This window comes from Daphnia pulicaria, chromosome 1 (assembly GCF_021234035.1).
Source record: "Daphnia pulicaria isolate SC F1-1A chromosome 1, SC_F0-13Bv2, whole genome shotgun sequence".
Lineage (NCBI taxonomy): Eukaryota > Metazoa > Arthropoda > Branchiopoda > Diplostraca > Daphniidae > Daphnia > Daphnia pulicaria.
Genome location: NC_060913.1, coordinates 25325932 through 25339913, shown reverse-complemented (window position 1 = coordinate 25339913; position 13982 = coordinate 25325932). Strand labels below are relative to the sequence as shown.

At 37.2% G+C, this 13982-nt stretch overlaps 2 protein-coding genes and 2 long non-coding RNA genes across 7 annotated transcripts; 1 reads left to right on the top strand and 3 right to left on the bottom strand.

Moving 5' to 3' along the window:
* Positions 1 to 48: 48 nt before the first annotated feature.
* On the bottom strand, positions 49 to 2126 carry LOC124319234. Of its 2 annotated transcripts, XR_006912935.1 has the most exons (6): positions 2040 to 2126; positions 1741 to 1954; positions 677 to 779; positions 538 to 611; positions 266 to 438; positions 49 to 191 (listed from the first exon to the last, which is right to left on the bottom strand). It is a non-coding gene; the product is annotated as an uncharacterized LOC124319234 (long non-coding RNA). The 2 variants fall into 2 exon arrangements; XR_006912941.1 differs by lacking the exons at positions 1741 to 1954; positions 2040 to 2126 and adding an exon at positions 1025 to 1158.
* A 226-nt stretch (positions 2127 to 2352) lies between these two features.
* LOC124318329 lies at positions 2353 to 7740 on the bottom strand. 3 transcript variants are annotated; one of them, XR_006912414.1, is made up of 7 exons: positions 7504 to 7740; positions 6691 to 6858; positions 6544 to 6635; positions 4977 to 5700; positions 4398 to 4916; positions 2686 to 2748; positions 2353 to 2611 (listed from the first exon to the last, which is right to left on the bottom strand). XR_006912414.1 is itself a non-coding variant. In XM_046782821.1 (4 exons), the coding sequence occupies exons 1-4, from the start codon at positions 7504 to 7506 to the stop codon at positions 2388 to 2390; spliced, it is 339 nt and encodes a 112-aa protein (XP_046638777.1). In that variant the 5' UTR covers positions 7507 to 7724; the 3' UTR covers positions 2353 to 2387. The 3 variants fall into 3 exon arrangements, 1 of the variants encoding a protein (XP_046638777.1); XR_006912413.1 differs by lacking the exon at positions 2686 to 2748 and having other exon boundaries at positions 7504 to 7736; XM_046782821.1 differs by lacking the exons at positions 4977 to 5700; positions 6544 to 6635; positions 6691 to 6858 and having other exon boundaries at positions 2735 to 2748; positions 4398 to 4495; positions 7504 to 7724.
* Positions 7741 to 10210: 2470 nt separating this feature from the next.
* On the top strand, positions 10211 to 12302 carry LOC124315855 (alcohol dehydrogenase class-3-like). The gene is made up of 10 exons (XM_046781569.1): positions 10211 to 10363; positions 10537 to 10780; positions 10863 to 10960; positions 11019 to 11141; positions 11204 to 11327; positions 11413 to 11505; positions 11573 to 11703; positions 11772 to 11907; positions 11970 to 12108; positions 12181 to 12302. Exons 1-10 carry the CDS (start codon positions 10343 to 10345, stop codon positions 12203 to 12205), a joined length of 1134 nt encoding a protein of 377 aa, XP_046637525.1. The 5' UTR covers positions 10211 to 10342; the 3' UTR covers positions 12206 to 12302.
* Positions 10251 to 11239, bottom strand: LOC124318761. Its single transcript, XR_006912445.1, has 3 exons — positions 11099 to 11239; positions 10837 to 10970; positions 10251 to 10777 (listed from the first exon to the last, which is right to left on the bottom strand). It is a non-coding gene; the product is annotated as an uncharacterized LOC124318761 (long non-coding RNA).
* Positions 12303 to 13982: the final 1680 nt, after the last annotated feature.

The following is a 13982-nucleotide window of genomic DNA, read 5'->3' as shown; positions in this document are numbered from 1 at the left end:
TTCACAGCGGGTGAATGACCACCGGCGGGCGTTGGTTAGTGGTTAGTTAGGGAAACGGGGCCACAGAAAAGAAGGGAGCCCAGATATGCACTTGTCATTTATCTAACAACTACACAACGTATCAGTCTTGAATTGCAGCATTCTCTCGTCAGTTTACAACAGTTGATGTCATCAGTAGCGAAAGAGTTACCCTGTAAAAGCAGAATGAACATTTATTTGGATAACAATAAAATTCAAATAAAGTTGAAGGGACAGAAAGTAATACCTCAAATCAATAGGACCTGTGTAAGGAAGTAAACAGGGAGATTGAAGGGTAGCGGCCAACTGGTTAGCAAACAAGGAACCTTGTTGACTGTATGGTTCTTGTCCTTTTTCTTCAAAATATGACTTCTCATCAAATCTGTCATGCCAATGTGTTAGAAACCTGAGATGAAGAACCTGTAAATAAAATAACAATAAGTCACCTTGTTTAAAGTTTGTGTTATCAATGTGCTTGACATCTATGATTTAGAAATAATTAAACAGTTAGTAGTGTACACTAAAAATTGGGGCATGGCTGGGATTGGCGATCTAGCAAGTCCAATAAAAACAGCAGACAATTATAATGAATCCTAATAAAAGATAAGAATATATGTTTCAGCAATACTGTATTTATAAAGCTAGTAATGGTTGTAACCTGTTTCATTTTGATGGCACATTCAGTAGAATACAATGATTTTGAACAAATAAATGGTTGAACGACAGCAGTGAGCTGCACGACTCTTTCAACACATTTTCTCCTGTAAGTTGATGAGATACATTAAGTTTATACAACATATAAACGGAATAGAACACATCACCGACAATTTACAGATGAAATCACTCGAATTTACCAGTAAATACATTGGTAATTTTCGAAGAAAATATAGCTTAACTTTTGACAGCAAACCGCCATGAGCCCATAACTGACACAAACAATTAAAACGCCATCTATTGGATACGCCTAAAGACTCATTATTTAAAGGATTGGACTTGAGATACTCACAAAACTTGAAAATCGCATTTTTGTTTGCTAAAACCTAGCATTCAATCTTGAGATTAGCACAGAGAACAAAGCTCACTTGCTAGTTTTATGCAAATTTCCCGGAAGTATACCGGAAGTAAGCGATAGCGCCTTAACCATTGAGCTGTCATCAAAATAAACTAAATATTCGTAATCTACGTAAAATTTGGGGTCGATTAGGTGAACATTTAACGAAATCCAAAATTTTGTCCAAATCGAGAATTTTCCTGAACTATAGTTCAGGAAAATTCTCAAAACCGGAAGTACGCGTACGTACAAAAAAAAACATGAACTTTACCACAAATTTGACGAAGATCACGAATATGTGGTTCTTTTGTGCGTCGGATGAATATTTACTGAACTACTGACAGAAATGAGAAAACCGGAAGTAGAAAAAAAAGCAATTATCGAAAATTTAACAACTGAGCTTTGTTGCTGGAATAGTAATCGTCAGTTATCACTAAATATTTCAACAAAATAACTGCCAATAAATGTTTAAAGAGATGTGCAAAGTAACAGAAACTGACTTTTGACAGCTGCAAATTATCAAAGCCATCTAGCGTTAGAAAAAAGAAACGTCCAAGTAAAACTTCGTTTGCGCGTAAGAACTAAGAAGGGCCTGATTTTGGAAACTTTTACACAGACAGAGTTTAACGCAACTAGACCTAACCTACGAAAATAAGTCAATTGTTGGGTACCTGGGCATAATTTCAATAAAGAAACTTCGTTGGAGATTGACACCTGTGGCCGACTCGCCATATCCGGGAAGTAATTATTCCTTTGTTGTTGTTGTTAACTGTGGCCTGTTTATCCATTTCATACTAAGGGAGGAGTTGCAGTACAATTTATGTTTCTTCCCAGTTTTACTCGCACAATATCAATTCCTAAAGAATGTGATCTGTTCACGGAAATCTAAATCATAACAAATAATGATGATGATTTAACAGAAAGGAGATAAGAATACTACTTAAAACCATAGGATATAAATTAAACCTACGTGTTCAGAATCAAACGGCGTTTGGACAATTTACTATAAGATATGAATTGTACACCAGACGATAATGAACTGATGGTCTGAATCCTCCTTTACATAAAACCATAATATTAATGGATGTACACCATTTAAGACTATAAATGTTTTCCTTTTAAATGAACTAAAGCACTTTACGCGTAGTTTTTCACAACGGAAATAAATGAAGATAAATAAATAACCTTTTCAAGACACACCAATAAAAAGCGGCCATTGTTGATGTTGATGAATTATTCAACAGCATCTGGTGGGAGACTTGGGTAAATTAATCGACAGCATCTGGTGGGAGACTTGGGTACCTTTTTATTACATGAGTTACACCTTTTTCAAAAAGCTTAAAAATTCCGTAAAACTGCAACGAAACGTGAAAGACAATAGGCTGAAAAAGAATGCCATGGATGTAACATTCAGATCAGACTCATCACACAAGCAGAGGAATTTTAGCGATCCTTGGTGCGAGTACTCGAGTATTTTAGCGTTGTATTTTTCGTGACAGATGTGTTGATAAGATGACTGTGTTGATAACGGCAGCGGTTTCCCTAATAAGACAAGACAGACAGAAAAAATTTGATTTAATTCAAGCACATTTAACACCAGCAAATAGACTGCAAACTGTTCTGCACTCCTGCGGCAACACCAAACTTCAACACCATTAAATACACCTGAAAGCGATGACCTTTTAAAAAAGAAAAAAAATTAAATAGTCAGCTACAGTAATTAAAGTAAAACATCATAATTTATTTAATTTTGTCAAGCTGCGCTCAACCACAAAACCAGACCAAAACTGTGCCTCCTGATGACCGAAATCGTCACCTGTGGACGTTTTAAAAAAAAATAGTGACTGACCAGTTAAGCTTCGTTCAAGAAAAACGGCTGAGTGTGAAAGAAGCTTTATTACGCTCGAATCGCTTTAACCCTGTAATAAAATTTTCCAACTAAATTTCTACTAAAATTTGATTGAAATACATGTGGAAAAATTTAAGCTTCAATTATTTCCTAGTTCCAATTGTTTAAAAGAAAGAAATACTTAACAAATGAGAAAATGGTATGAAATTTTCTGTGCGAACGCGCATCCCACAGCACGATCCTATTTAAAGCATCTGCATCTCCAACATCAAAGTATGCAGTGGAGATTCACCTAGATTTATCAAGTACTTCTGACCGCCTTAATCGATAGACAATGGTGTTATTTTACCAAAACATTATGAAACAACTCGCCGTTGCAACTCAAAAAACAACTCCTAGTGCAGATGACATGGAAGTCGACCATGACTCGGACGACGATGAGAAAATGGAAGTGGACAACGACGATGGTCAAAATGGCAGACGTTCGTTGAATAGAAAACGGGATGCAACTTGGATAATAACTGCAAACACAACTGCAAAAAGACCCAGCAAAAAGATTCGCTCATCATCTCGAGTCAAATCACGCCGTGTCGCAGTTGTCGCTACGTGGAAGAAACCGAATGCGAGAATGCGAAAAATCTGCAGAACAATTTATTGGCCCACAAGTCCCGTAATTGAAACCAGAAGCAAAACGTCAAACGCAGAAGCAATGGAAGTTGACTGGACATTCCCCGATATTCCCGCATGTCAACTGATTGTCAAATCATTCTACGACGCCACTGTTAAGGACTTTAGAAGAAGATATGTAAGAAGGAATAAGGGAACAATTACAGAACGGATGGAAGTTGACTGACATGCGACGTGACAGCTAGAGCCGAGTAATTGTTTTTTCTTGCCGAAATCACATCATTATCATATCAATAAAATGTCGATTTAAAAATATAACCAACTTGTTCTTCATTATTAACCTTTTTGAACCTTAAACTTAATTTTGTGTTTTATACAACGGACAATGGGACTGCATGTTTACGAAAAATTTCAGTTTCGATCGAACATGAACGACAATTCAATCTCGTTTAATAGCTAGTTCTAAGTTTTGGTGGAAATTGGTTTCTTATCTTAATAGACGGTAAACAACGTCACTGGGAACAAAAAATTTCCCTCCGGAATTCAAATTCGTGCCTAGTCAACTTTAAAAACTATCGGCTCGCAAACAACATGTCCATAAAAACGGCAGCTATTGTCAAGCATCCGTTTCTTTCATCACAAAATAAATCTATTGCAATCGCCGTTATCGAAAAATGACATCAAACTTTTTTTGTCTAAATTTAACGCGCGTCCTTGGTCAAAAAAGACATGACTACTGTAAAAGGGAAATTCCTCTAATCCACTACCAGAGAGATTGGTCACAAGTCCTTATACAGCTTGTACCTATATGTACTTAATAACAAAAACTTATGAATGTGGGAAATAACATACGTCTGTTTCGCCATCAGCTGACTCCTGACTCTTTGATCAGGCCGGAAGAGGAGACATTCGGACCTTGTTGCCACTATACTTCGACCAAACAAGGACACCTAAAAAGAAAATGAAACAAAATTAGTTATTGAATTATTGCTCCAATAATTGCAGAACTAATTGGAAAAGAAAACAAATAAAAAAACTTCAGAAGAAGACATATCATCGAAATAATTGTAACACATATAAAAAACAACGATGATAAGATGAATAGTTCTTAACAATTGTTAGGCTAGTTTAAAATTCTCACGGGAAATGCTGAAACAAAAGGTAACCATATCATTATGAAACCGGAGTTCTCTGCATCGATACAAACCAAAAAATAAACAATCAAAACGTAAAGAATGGCGATTTGCAACAGAAGATGCAAAATTCTACACGAGCTTTTGAATAAGTACGGTATTTCGGTATACAATTTTGTGGATCCTCCATCAAACTTAATCGGCTGTCAACCCGAGTTTCTTTGGCTTCAGCCAATTCCTAATTATTTCATCAAATTTTAGCAATGAAGAGCTAGAAGGTATTTTGTGTGGGTGTTACCTTTTGAAATTGTTGCAGTTGCTGTTGTAGGCATAGCTTTTCGAGTTTGTCTACCTGGAAGGCACGCAGCTGATTCTCCAAATGGGAAAACGCGATGTTTCAAGTTTTGATTCTCACAGTGCTGCTGCAAATGATCTTCGGATTTCTTTGACACACCCAGCCACCTCGTAATGGAGACGACAGCAGGAACAGGAACAGGCAAAGACTGTTTGCTGACTCGATTCAGGAGGACCAAGGCGATGATTGAGTCTCTTGCTTTAGAATGGCAATCTGCGTTTCAGCTTCCGCAACAGCTTGCTCCTTTTTGCCCACTTTTAGCCGTAACGAAGCAAGCTGATCGGCATCGAGCTGTAATGTTCGGCGGCAATCAGAAATTTCCTCATCTCCTTCAATACGGCCCACATACACTTCATTCTCTTCTTTTGCTATAGTTTTGATGTTGCCCTCCATACCGGACACCTCCGTTTAGTCTTCTTGAATTACTCTTGCACTTCTTTGAGTTCAGCTGTCAAATCCTTCATGAGCTTCAATTTGCGAGCTTTTTTTCAAACGTTCCAGTTCCCTTTCTTTCTTTCGGAAGTCTATCGCGAAAACTTGGAGCTAGTGCCAGCATTTGATCGGGGTTTTTTTTCCAACTCTACAACCTCTTTCGTTTATTGTGATTGAGGGATCCGTCTGCTTCGTTTTTTCGTCTGCTGGCCGAGTATGCCTACAAAAACCGGTTCTGTAAAAGGCAATTAGTTAGTTATTTACTCCCTTAGCAAGAGATTGTTACATTGTTGTGTTGAACTCTGGTTGACCATATAACAAAACCGACTAAAAATTAAAACTTTCAGCAAATAATGCTCTCACTCCATTGTGTGACCATTATCAACATGAAATTAATTCGCGGTGAAATCTTGCAAGTTACTTGTGGCCAAACGAACGAAGTTTGAATAAAACATTTGGATTCTTATGCCTCCCTGTATTATTATTATCAAAATTAAATAAAAGCAACTATGTATCGCTAGGGAGCAACCCATCATCATCCCTGCTTCTTAGAGCTAGGTTCATTAATTTTCTTACTGAATTTGGTAAAATTATCAGAAGTCTGACCATGCCGACGTTTGGCGTTGGCTATTACTTGATAGACAGACATGTGAATGGCTTTTTTACCCCCACTCCCAGAATCCAGACTTCAGACATCAAGAGAAGAGAAATAAATGCCATTTAAAACAGCTTGGGTACGGCAACAGCTTATTCGAGCTTATTCCCAATATTTTTTGTATGGATTATAAGATTATGCCTTTCGTAACAGCGTTTGCTACAAGTAATCAGAATCAGATTTTAAAAAAATAAGATTAACGATCTAACCAAAATAAAACTGTTCTCTCTCGACCATCAAAATACAACAAAAAATTTTCTTATTAGAAAAATTACTAAATCTAAATTACTGGAATTACTAACAGTCTAACCAAAATTAACCTATCTAGCACTTACAATTTATAATCATGTACAGAGCCGGAAAAGAACGAGGTGAACATATTTCCCACAAAAACAAAAAGCAAACGTAAATGCAGGCACTCACATTTAGATGATATGGGTTGACATCGATGTGTGTAGACTGGTTGGTACAAAAAGTTGCATGTCCTATGCAAACAGACAGATTTCCTCTCTCTCCTATTATGAAAAAAAAAAAAAAACAATGATTAAACAACAAGTTAAATATTTTTACTTTGACGGGACGATGAACAATATAGTGGCGGGACTGGCGGCTACGAGAATGTATCAGCTCTGTGCTTCTTCTTCTTCAATATGTGCTTCGTCATTCTTCCCCACACCATTGTTGTGTACTGATGGTTTTCCAGAATACTAATCACTACATTGAAAGTGAGGGCAGCATCTATAGATTCGAGACAAAAATTACTTTCATTTCACATTACTTTAGAAATTTCAAACATCTCAAATTTCAAATATCAGACATTATGATCCAAACTGAATAAATTGTTTAAGAAGAGAAAACTTCCCATCAAAGATTTCGAATAATCATATTATTTGTTTTCAAAATGGAATGACTTAACTATAAAGTATTACGAAACAAAAATTTTGTCGTTTTCTATAGCAATCCAGAAAGCTAGACATTCCTACCAAGCTAGTATTTCAGTTCTTTAGCTTAGAGATCCAAAGTGTTATCTTCTTGTTTAAAAAAAAATGACCATTACATCATGTACTAATACAACGAAAACCAGAGAGGAGAAGAAATGGAGCTTGGAGACATGGACATGAGTGACAAGACATGGAGTACAACATTTGTTTTTAATAGTTGAGAAAATTCTAATTCATTAAATACGAATCATGTCTCCAAAAGTCCAATCCATTTTGCCTCAGTCGTTGAAAGAAAACTCGAGAAAACTGTAACGCAACAATTGCAACACTACCTACAGGCTATTGGAATCTTTTCCGTTTGTTACTATGTTTACTTTTAGTCCATTACGTATATCTAACCATCAAAATATATCGACTGGTACAAACACAAGAACTTCATTACCATCCTAAAGAACCTTTTTCAGATCAGAAATCGTGTGACAAGAATCTGAGTCTCTGAGTCTGAGAGGCGGTAAAACTTGCTAATAAACAAAACATGGTCGCCATTTTTAAAACAAAAAGACACGCCCTAGATTCGTCTGCTGGCCGAATATGCCTTCAGACTACAGAGACTCCAACTGGGCAAGAAGAAAACTACAGTTGAGACTTGCATTAGCGCTTTTTAAAAATTTTAACTTAGCTGAATAAACAATTTCATTTAATATTATTATCTTAACAATGTAATTACTTGAAAATAATTGAAATATGTTTGAAATAATATTTCCTTTGATTATACCATAATAATAAATGCTCGGAATTTAAATGTAATTAATAAAACTTGAAAAATGAGAGGAAATTCATTTTGCGAACGAACGGCTGCAGTGCCATGGCAAATAAAAGGAAAGCCCGTTTGAAACAAAGTAATTTCAGTTTGCAAAACTAAAATTTGAAAATGGCAGATCTCTGTTTTCTCTTTCAATGTCTTTCTTTGTCTGAGTCTGAGAAGCGAAAGCGCACCTGTGAGTACGAGGATGATGATATTCGACACCGCAAACCACAACGAATTCGTTTGGACAAAATATCCTCCGAGTTAAATGTTGTTGGGCTGCGTAATGTTGGAGAGAAGATTCGTCTCAAAAGATCCAACAAACTCCCGAAAATGGACGAAGGTGTCAGTCCCCTCTTGAAAGGTAACGGAATGGAAGTTGATGAAGACGTCGAGGAGATTGGGCGTAACTTGCCACGAGACAAAACGAACAATCACCAACGTCGCATCGCTACTAATCCCGAACCGAATCAGCACCTGTCCGTCCGGAACACCAACCGATTCAAGACCTTACCAACTGGCAGCAACGGAAAAGGACACCAGACCCGTCAACCCGATCGCGGAAACCGTTTGAAGAACTTATTGGTCGTGAACTTGTCCGACCGCGGCCGGATCGTGGAATTGACGGGAATTGGGTCCAAACCGAACGTGACTGCTGGGGATGGTGGAGATCTCAGGTCCCTTCTGGATTTAAAGCGAAAAGAAAAAGTCGAGGGAGTTCAGCAGGACCTCAGGTCATTCTTGAACTCACGGCGAGGAATAACATCTCTTTGTCGGCTTTAATTCTTGCTTTGGGGGGGGGGGGGGAGTAATTTGGGGTTGGATTTGAAGAGGATTGGCTTAATTTCAGTTTTGGAAAATTTGCATTTTTTTTCTTTTTTTTTTTTCTTTTCTTTTTTTCTTTTTTTTTCGATGCGTCATATTGCATGACTGTACAGATCAATAAAATTCATAAAATAAAATCAATTTGCTTGTTGTCTTATTCATTGCCGTTATGTAATTAATGTCTATTCTGTTTCAACAACGATAATAGATAAGAGTTTAACAAACGAATTCAAACTGGGCCAAAGTTCCTATGTTTTTTGAAAGAATTCTAAACGGAAGTCGTATCTGAGCTTTCGAAAAGAAGAAAGGGTTAAAGAAACCAAGATCCCAAAATTGGTCTGATACAGAATTAAAAGTTAAAGAAGTTCTCATTTCGGGAAATGTTGATTTCATTGAACAGTAAATATTTAAAATTAAAAGCGATCGGGTAATGTTGAATACCGTTACTCATACCAACTCGTAGGCTACCGTACAAATCTTAAGGAAAATACCGGGAAAATTGGAACGAAATGTTCTCACTGGAGGTTTAAAAATTGTAGGGGCGAGAAAACTATTTTTGAACAAAGGGGATCTCACAATCATTGTGGGACATACTGTGGACGACATCTGCACGAAAATTCTTGTTGGTTTCTGAAATCAACGTGAAATAACTAAATTTCAGATAACGGCACGATCAATAAAGTTAAAGTCCGAAGTATTCGCATTCTGTGTCCGGTTTGTCTATGATCATTAACTACAAAATGTAAAAATTTCATCGGGAATTGCGGGAATTGTTTTGGCTTTTGAAAATCGGCAGCCTATGTCGGAAATATAGTGGCCAAATGATTTACTTTTACGATATACTGTCAACTAATTAAGCAGCTTTATTCTACCTCATTATTAACCAAACGCATACATCAAAATATGACTTTTTGATGAGTCTTGACGACATGTTAGTATTTATAATAAATATATAACGTTTTTCGAGTAGTGTGCGCTGGTGAACGAGTCTAGCGGTCTAGGCCGTCTAGCCGCCTGGATCCCCGGCCTTGGACGGGCATTAAGTATACTAGTAATGTCATCTAATTAAGGAAAACAAGCAACTTTCATCCGTATTTCTCCTGTTGGCTGTTGCACAATGAATCCCTAAAGAAAATTCCTTTAACTCTGAGGCAGACTTATTAAATGTCAACAATCCCCTTACAGAGAAAAATTTCCCTCATAATATGGGCAATTTGCAAGCCACAGGCTGACCACTGAGCACTGACTGTGTTACTATTACTATTATATTGGGAAAACGGAAAAGTAAACAAACACAAATGGTTTGAGAAGAAATGGAAACTGAAGTTAGGGTTGCAACATCTTCGAAATTTTCAATCGATGAAAGACAAAATTGTCTAATAAAGCTAAAATACTTACTTGAACAGTGAATTTTAATTGATTTGATTAGTATTAGTATTTATATTCAATTTAAAAACAAATTATTTGATTTAGAAAAATTATTTGGCTGCCATTTTACAGCGCTGCCTTTACGACTAGCCGGCTGCCGGTCTTTTTCTTGTTTACATTTTGATAAAGAGACCTTGGAAGTGGCTCATTGACAGACAGCTGAGAGAACTTGCTAGTTAACAAAATACCTTTGGTCGTACTGATATCTTTCTTTCAATTAGAAATGTCCGAAACGATGGGAAAAGTAAGTTTGAGTTATTCAGTAATTGAACTTTTGTACAATTAGCTATAAAAATGTTTAAATTTACAGTATTTGTTAAAAGTTTAGTAACACAGTACTTGAAAGTAAAAAAATTCACTGTAAAATATGAATCAGAGGTGTTCAGTTACTGAAACTAATCAATGAATAATCCTCAGACTATCACCTGCCGTGCAGCTGTTGCTTGGGCCGCAAAGGAACCACTCAGCCTTGAAACCATTGAAGTGGCACCTCCTCAAGCTGGAGAAGTCCGTATCAAGATTGTTGCCACTGGTGTATGTCACACTGATGCATACACTTTAGATGGACATGATCCTGAAGGCATCTTTCCATGCATCCTCGGTCACGAAGGAGGTGGCATTGTTGAAAGTGTTGGAGAAGGAGTGACTTCTGTGTCCCCTGGTATAAACTGCAATTTTAACATTAGTAACAATTGCCAAATAATAAAATCTATTTACCTCTCTTTAATTCAAAACCCTTCAAGGTGACCATGTGATTCCACTTTACACTCCTCAGTGCTATGACTGCAAGTTTTGTAAGTCTCCCAAGACAAATTTGTGTGTAAAGATTCGAGCCACCCAGGTAAGGATCTCTTCATCAATAGAAATACAAAATATTACATTGAAATACTCTTTTTTAGGGCAAAGGATTGATGCCAGATGGGACGACTCGATTCAAATGTAAAGGAAAGGACATTTTCCATTTCATGGGATGCTCTACCTTTTCTGAATATACCGTCTGCGCAGAGATTTCGGTTGCCAAGGTATATTGTTCAGTTATTTATGACACCTTGTCGTGCATATTTTAATTTCATTGCGTGTGTAGGTAAACGCTGTTGCTCCCCTTGGAAAAGTGTGCCTTTTGGGATGTGGTATTTCAACTGGATACGGAGCAGCTTTGAACACTGCTGGAGTAGAGCCGGGCTCCACAGTGGCTATCTGGGGATTAGGTAATTTTTCCATTATTAAAGTTTGCCTTTTCTGAAACTAATAATATAACAACAGGATAACCTAATCTTATTCTACTGTTTACAGGTGCTGTTGGTTTGGCCGTTGCCATGGGATGTCAGCAAGCCGGTGCAAGCCGAATTATTGGTGTCGATATTAACCCTGCAAAGTTTGAATTCGGTAATTGAATGAGAATGAGTTAAACAAAATGTATTTTATTTTAAACTTAGTTTTGCGACACTTACAGCCAAGAAGTTTGGAGTTACTGAGTTCGTCAATCCCAAGGATCACGAAAAGCCTATTCAAACCGTCTTGGTTGACATGACCGATGGTGGAGTTGACTATTCGTTTGAATGCATCGGAAATGTGGCTTGCATGGTAATATTCATTATAAACTCACTGTTTTTTTTTAACTAAAATATTATTTTTGACCAACTGTTATTCAGAGAGCTGCATTGGAGTCTTGCCATCGAGGTTGGGGAGTTTCTGTTATTATTGGCGTAGCCGCTTCCGGCCAGGAAATTTCGACGCGACCTTTCCAATTGGTAACTGGTCGTGTCTGGAAGGGAACAGCTTTCGGAGGTATTAATTCAAATAGATTTTCTTTTAATAAAAAATCAATCGTAAAAAAAATTAATTTAAAGGCTGGAAATCTCGCGATAGTGTCCCACGTCTTGTTGAGGATTACCTTAATAAGAAAGTTAAAGTTGATGAATTTGTTTCTCACGATGTGCCTTATGAGGAAATCAACAATGCGTTTCATTTGATGCATTCTGGCCAAAGGTGAGTAAAATCCTGTACATAAAATGTTGAAAATTAGTGGATAGCCGAATTTTTTAAATTATTTTTGTTTAGCATCCGCTCTGTCGTTCATTTCTAACCCAGAAGAGCTGCTGGTTTTTTCCAAACCGAAAAGTCTAATAGTAAAAGGTTAAGTTTTTGGTTTTTTGGTAAATACACACATTTTTCTGTTGAAAGATTTTACGTTTTTAATCAAATCGCGCTGCCTAGAAATAGCAAATTTCACGGCTTGACATTCATAAAAATTTCATGTAGCTGAAATTTCATTCCGATCTTTTGTAGTCATATGAGAAACGTGACTTTCAAATGTTTAATCGTTGCGTAAATGCCTGGCTTCATACTACATTCCATTTGAATCTTTTTATGTTCGTGCTGACGCATCCCAAAATACCAAAAGAAATCGACAGATATCCAGTTCTCTATAGGACGTAAACAGAGCTTGAACGAGGTAATTCAAAAATCAATAATGAACACGGAAATCAGAGAAAATCGCGATAAATCCTTCATCGCATGTCGAGCATTATTGCATCGCAAAAAAAGGCGATTGAAAATTGCCACGTTTCACGCGCCATAGATCCAAGGACAAAATTTCCTTGGCTGGTCAAATTACTGCAGACAGAAAGCCGCATTTTCAACTGCAATAAGCAAATTGGACGTCAATTACAAAACAGCTACCCACTACAATAAAAGAAAAAGTCGCCGATGCTGAGGACCAGCAAAATCGTATTTCGTATCGAGTCTTTTCGTCAACCGATCATCTTCATTCTCCCGTTAACATGCGACACAATCCTTAACCATATGCGCTTCTGACTCAGCTGTTCAAGAATTTACAAGACGACCTTGGCGCTGACAAATGAGGATTCTTTATTCCCCCGGCTGAGAAACAACAACGGTGCTGTGGTTAGCTCCCGATATGGTTTCTGAACGAAATGACATGATAAGGAAGTTCTATGGGAAAGGATACTTGGTAAAAGGCAAAAATTGTTTCCCCTTCCTAGATAGATAAAATTACACAGGTACATGAATGCAGCACCAAAAACGGTGTTACAACATCCACAAAACTGCAAATGTTTTCATGTGGCAACACAATAGAATGTACGTAACTTAATTGGTTAAACTTTGATGGTACAGCTAGATTAACACTTTAAAGACAATGGATGAGAATCGTCAGCATTCTAGGAATTCTTCTAGTGACGACACACATGAGGTCTGACAGCTAATTTGCAATGTAAATTAATCCTAAATTATACAAAGCTCCACTGTGGGATCTTGCTTGCCTTGAAAGCGGTGTAGGTTTCACACATTAGTTACACCTTTTTGGATAAGGTCCACAAATCATAACAAAACATGTTGAGATTGTCACACGGTCCTTGAATAAAAAATTACCAGGAGTGCCACAAGACAAGGATACCCAGAATTGAAAATTAGCCATGGAATCGATGAATGAATTACCTCTGAAATTGAATTACCATTATTACGCCCAGCATTTTCGACGTGTCCAGACGACAGAGGTGGAAATATCACTTTTGTTTATAAATAAGTTGAGAGCAGCGTACGTGTCCCCACGCGTCGTCTGCTGGCATCTCCAAGAGAAAACAAAAAGAAATGTCACACACAAAATGCGACGAAACTCTCGAAAATAATTCCAAGGCCAATGACATTGGTGAGCGTGACACTTGCGAGCGTAAAAATAACGGATCTAAAACTGTCCAGTGATCCATCAACAACACGCCAGTCAGTCGCATTATTTCTTTTTTTCAAATTCTATGTATTTTCGAGTGTTATGGAAAATCACGAACGAGAGCAATTTAAGAGGCATTCACTATAGCAGTATAATCAAACGAAACATTACAATT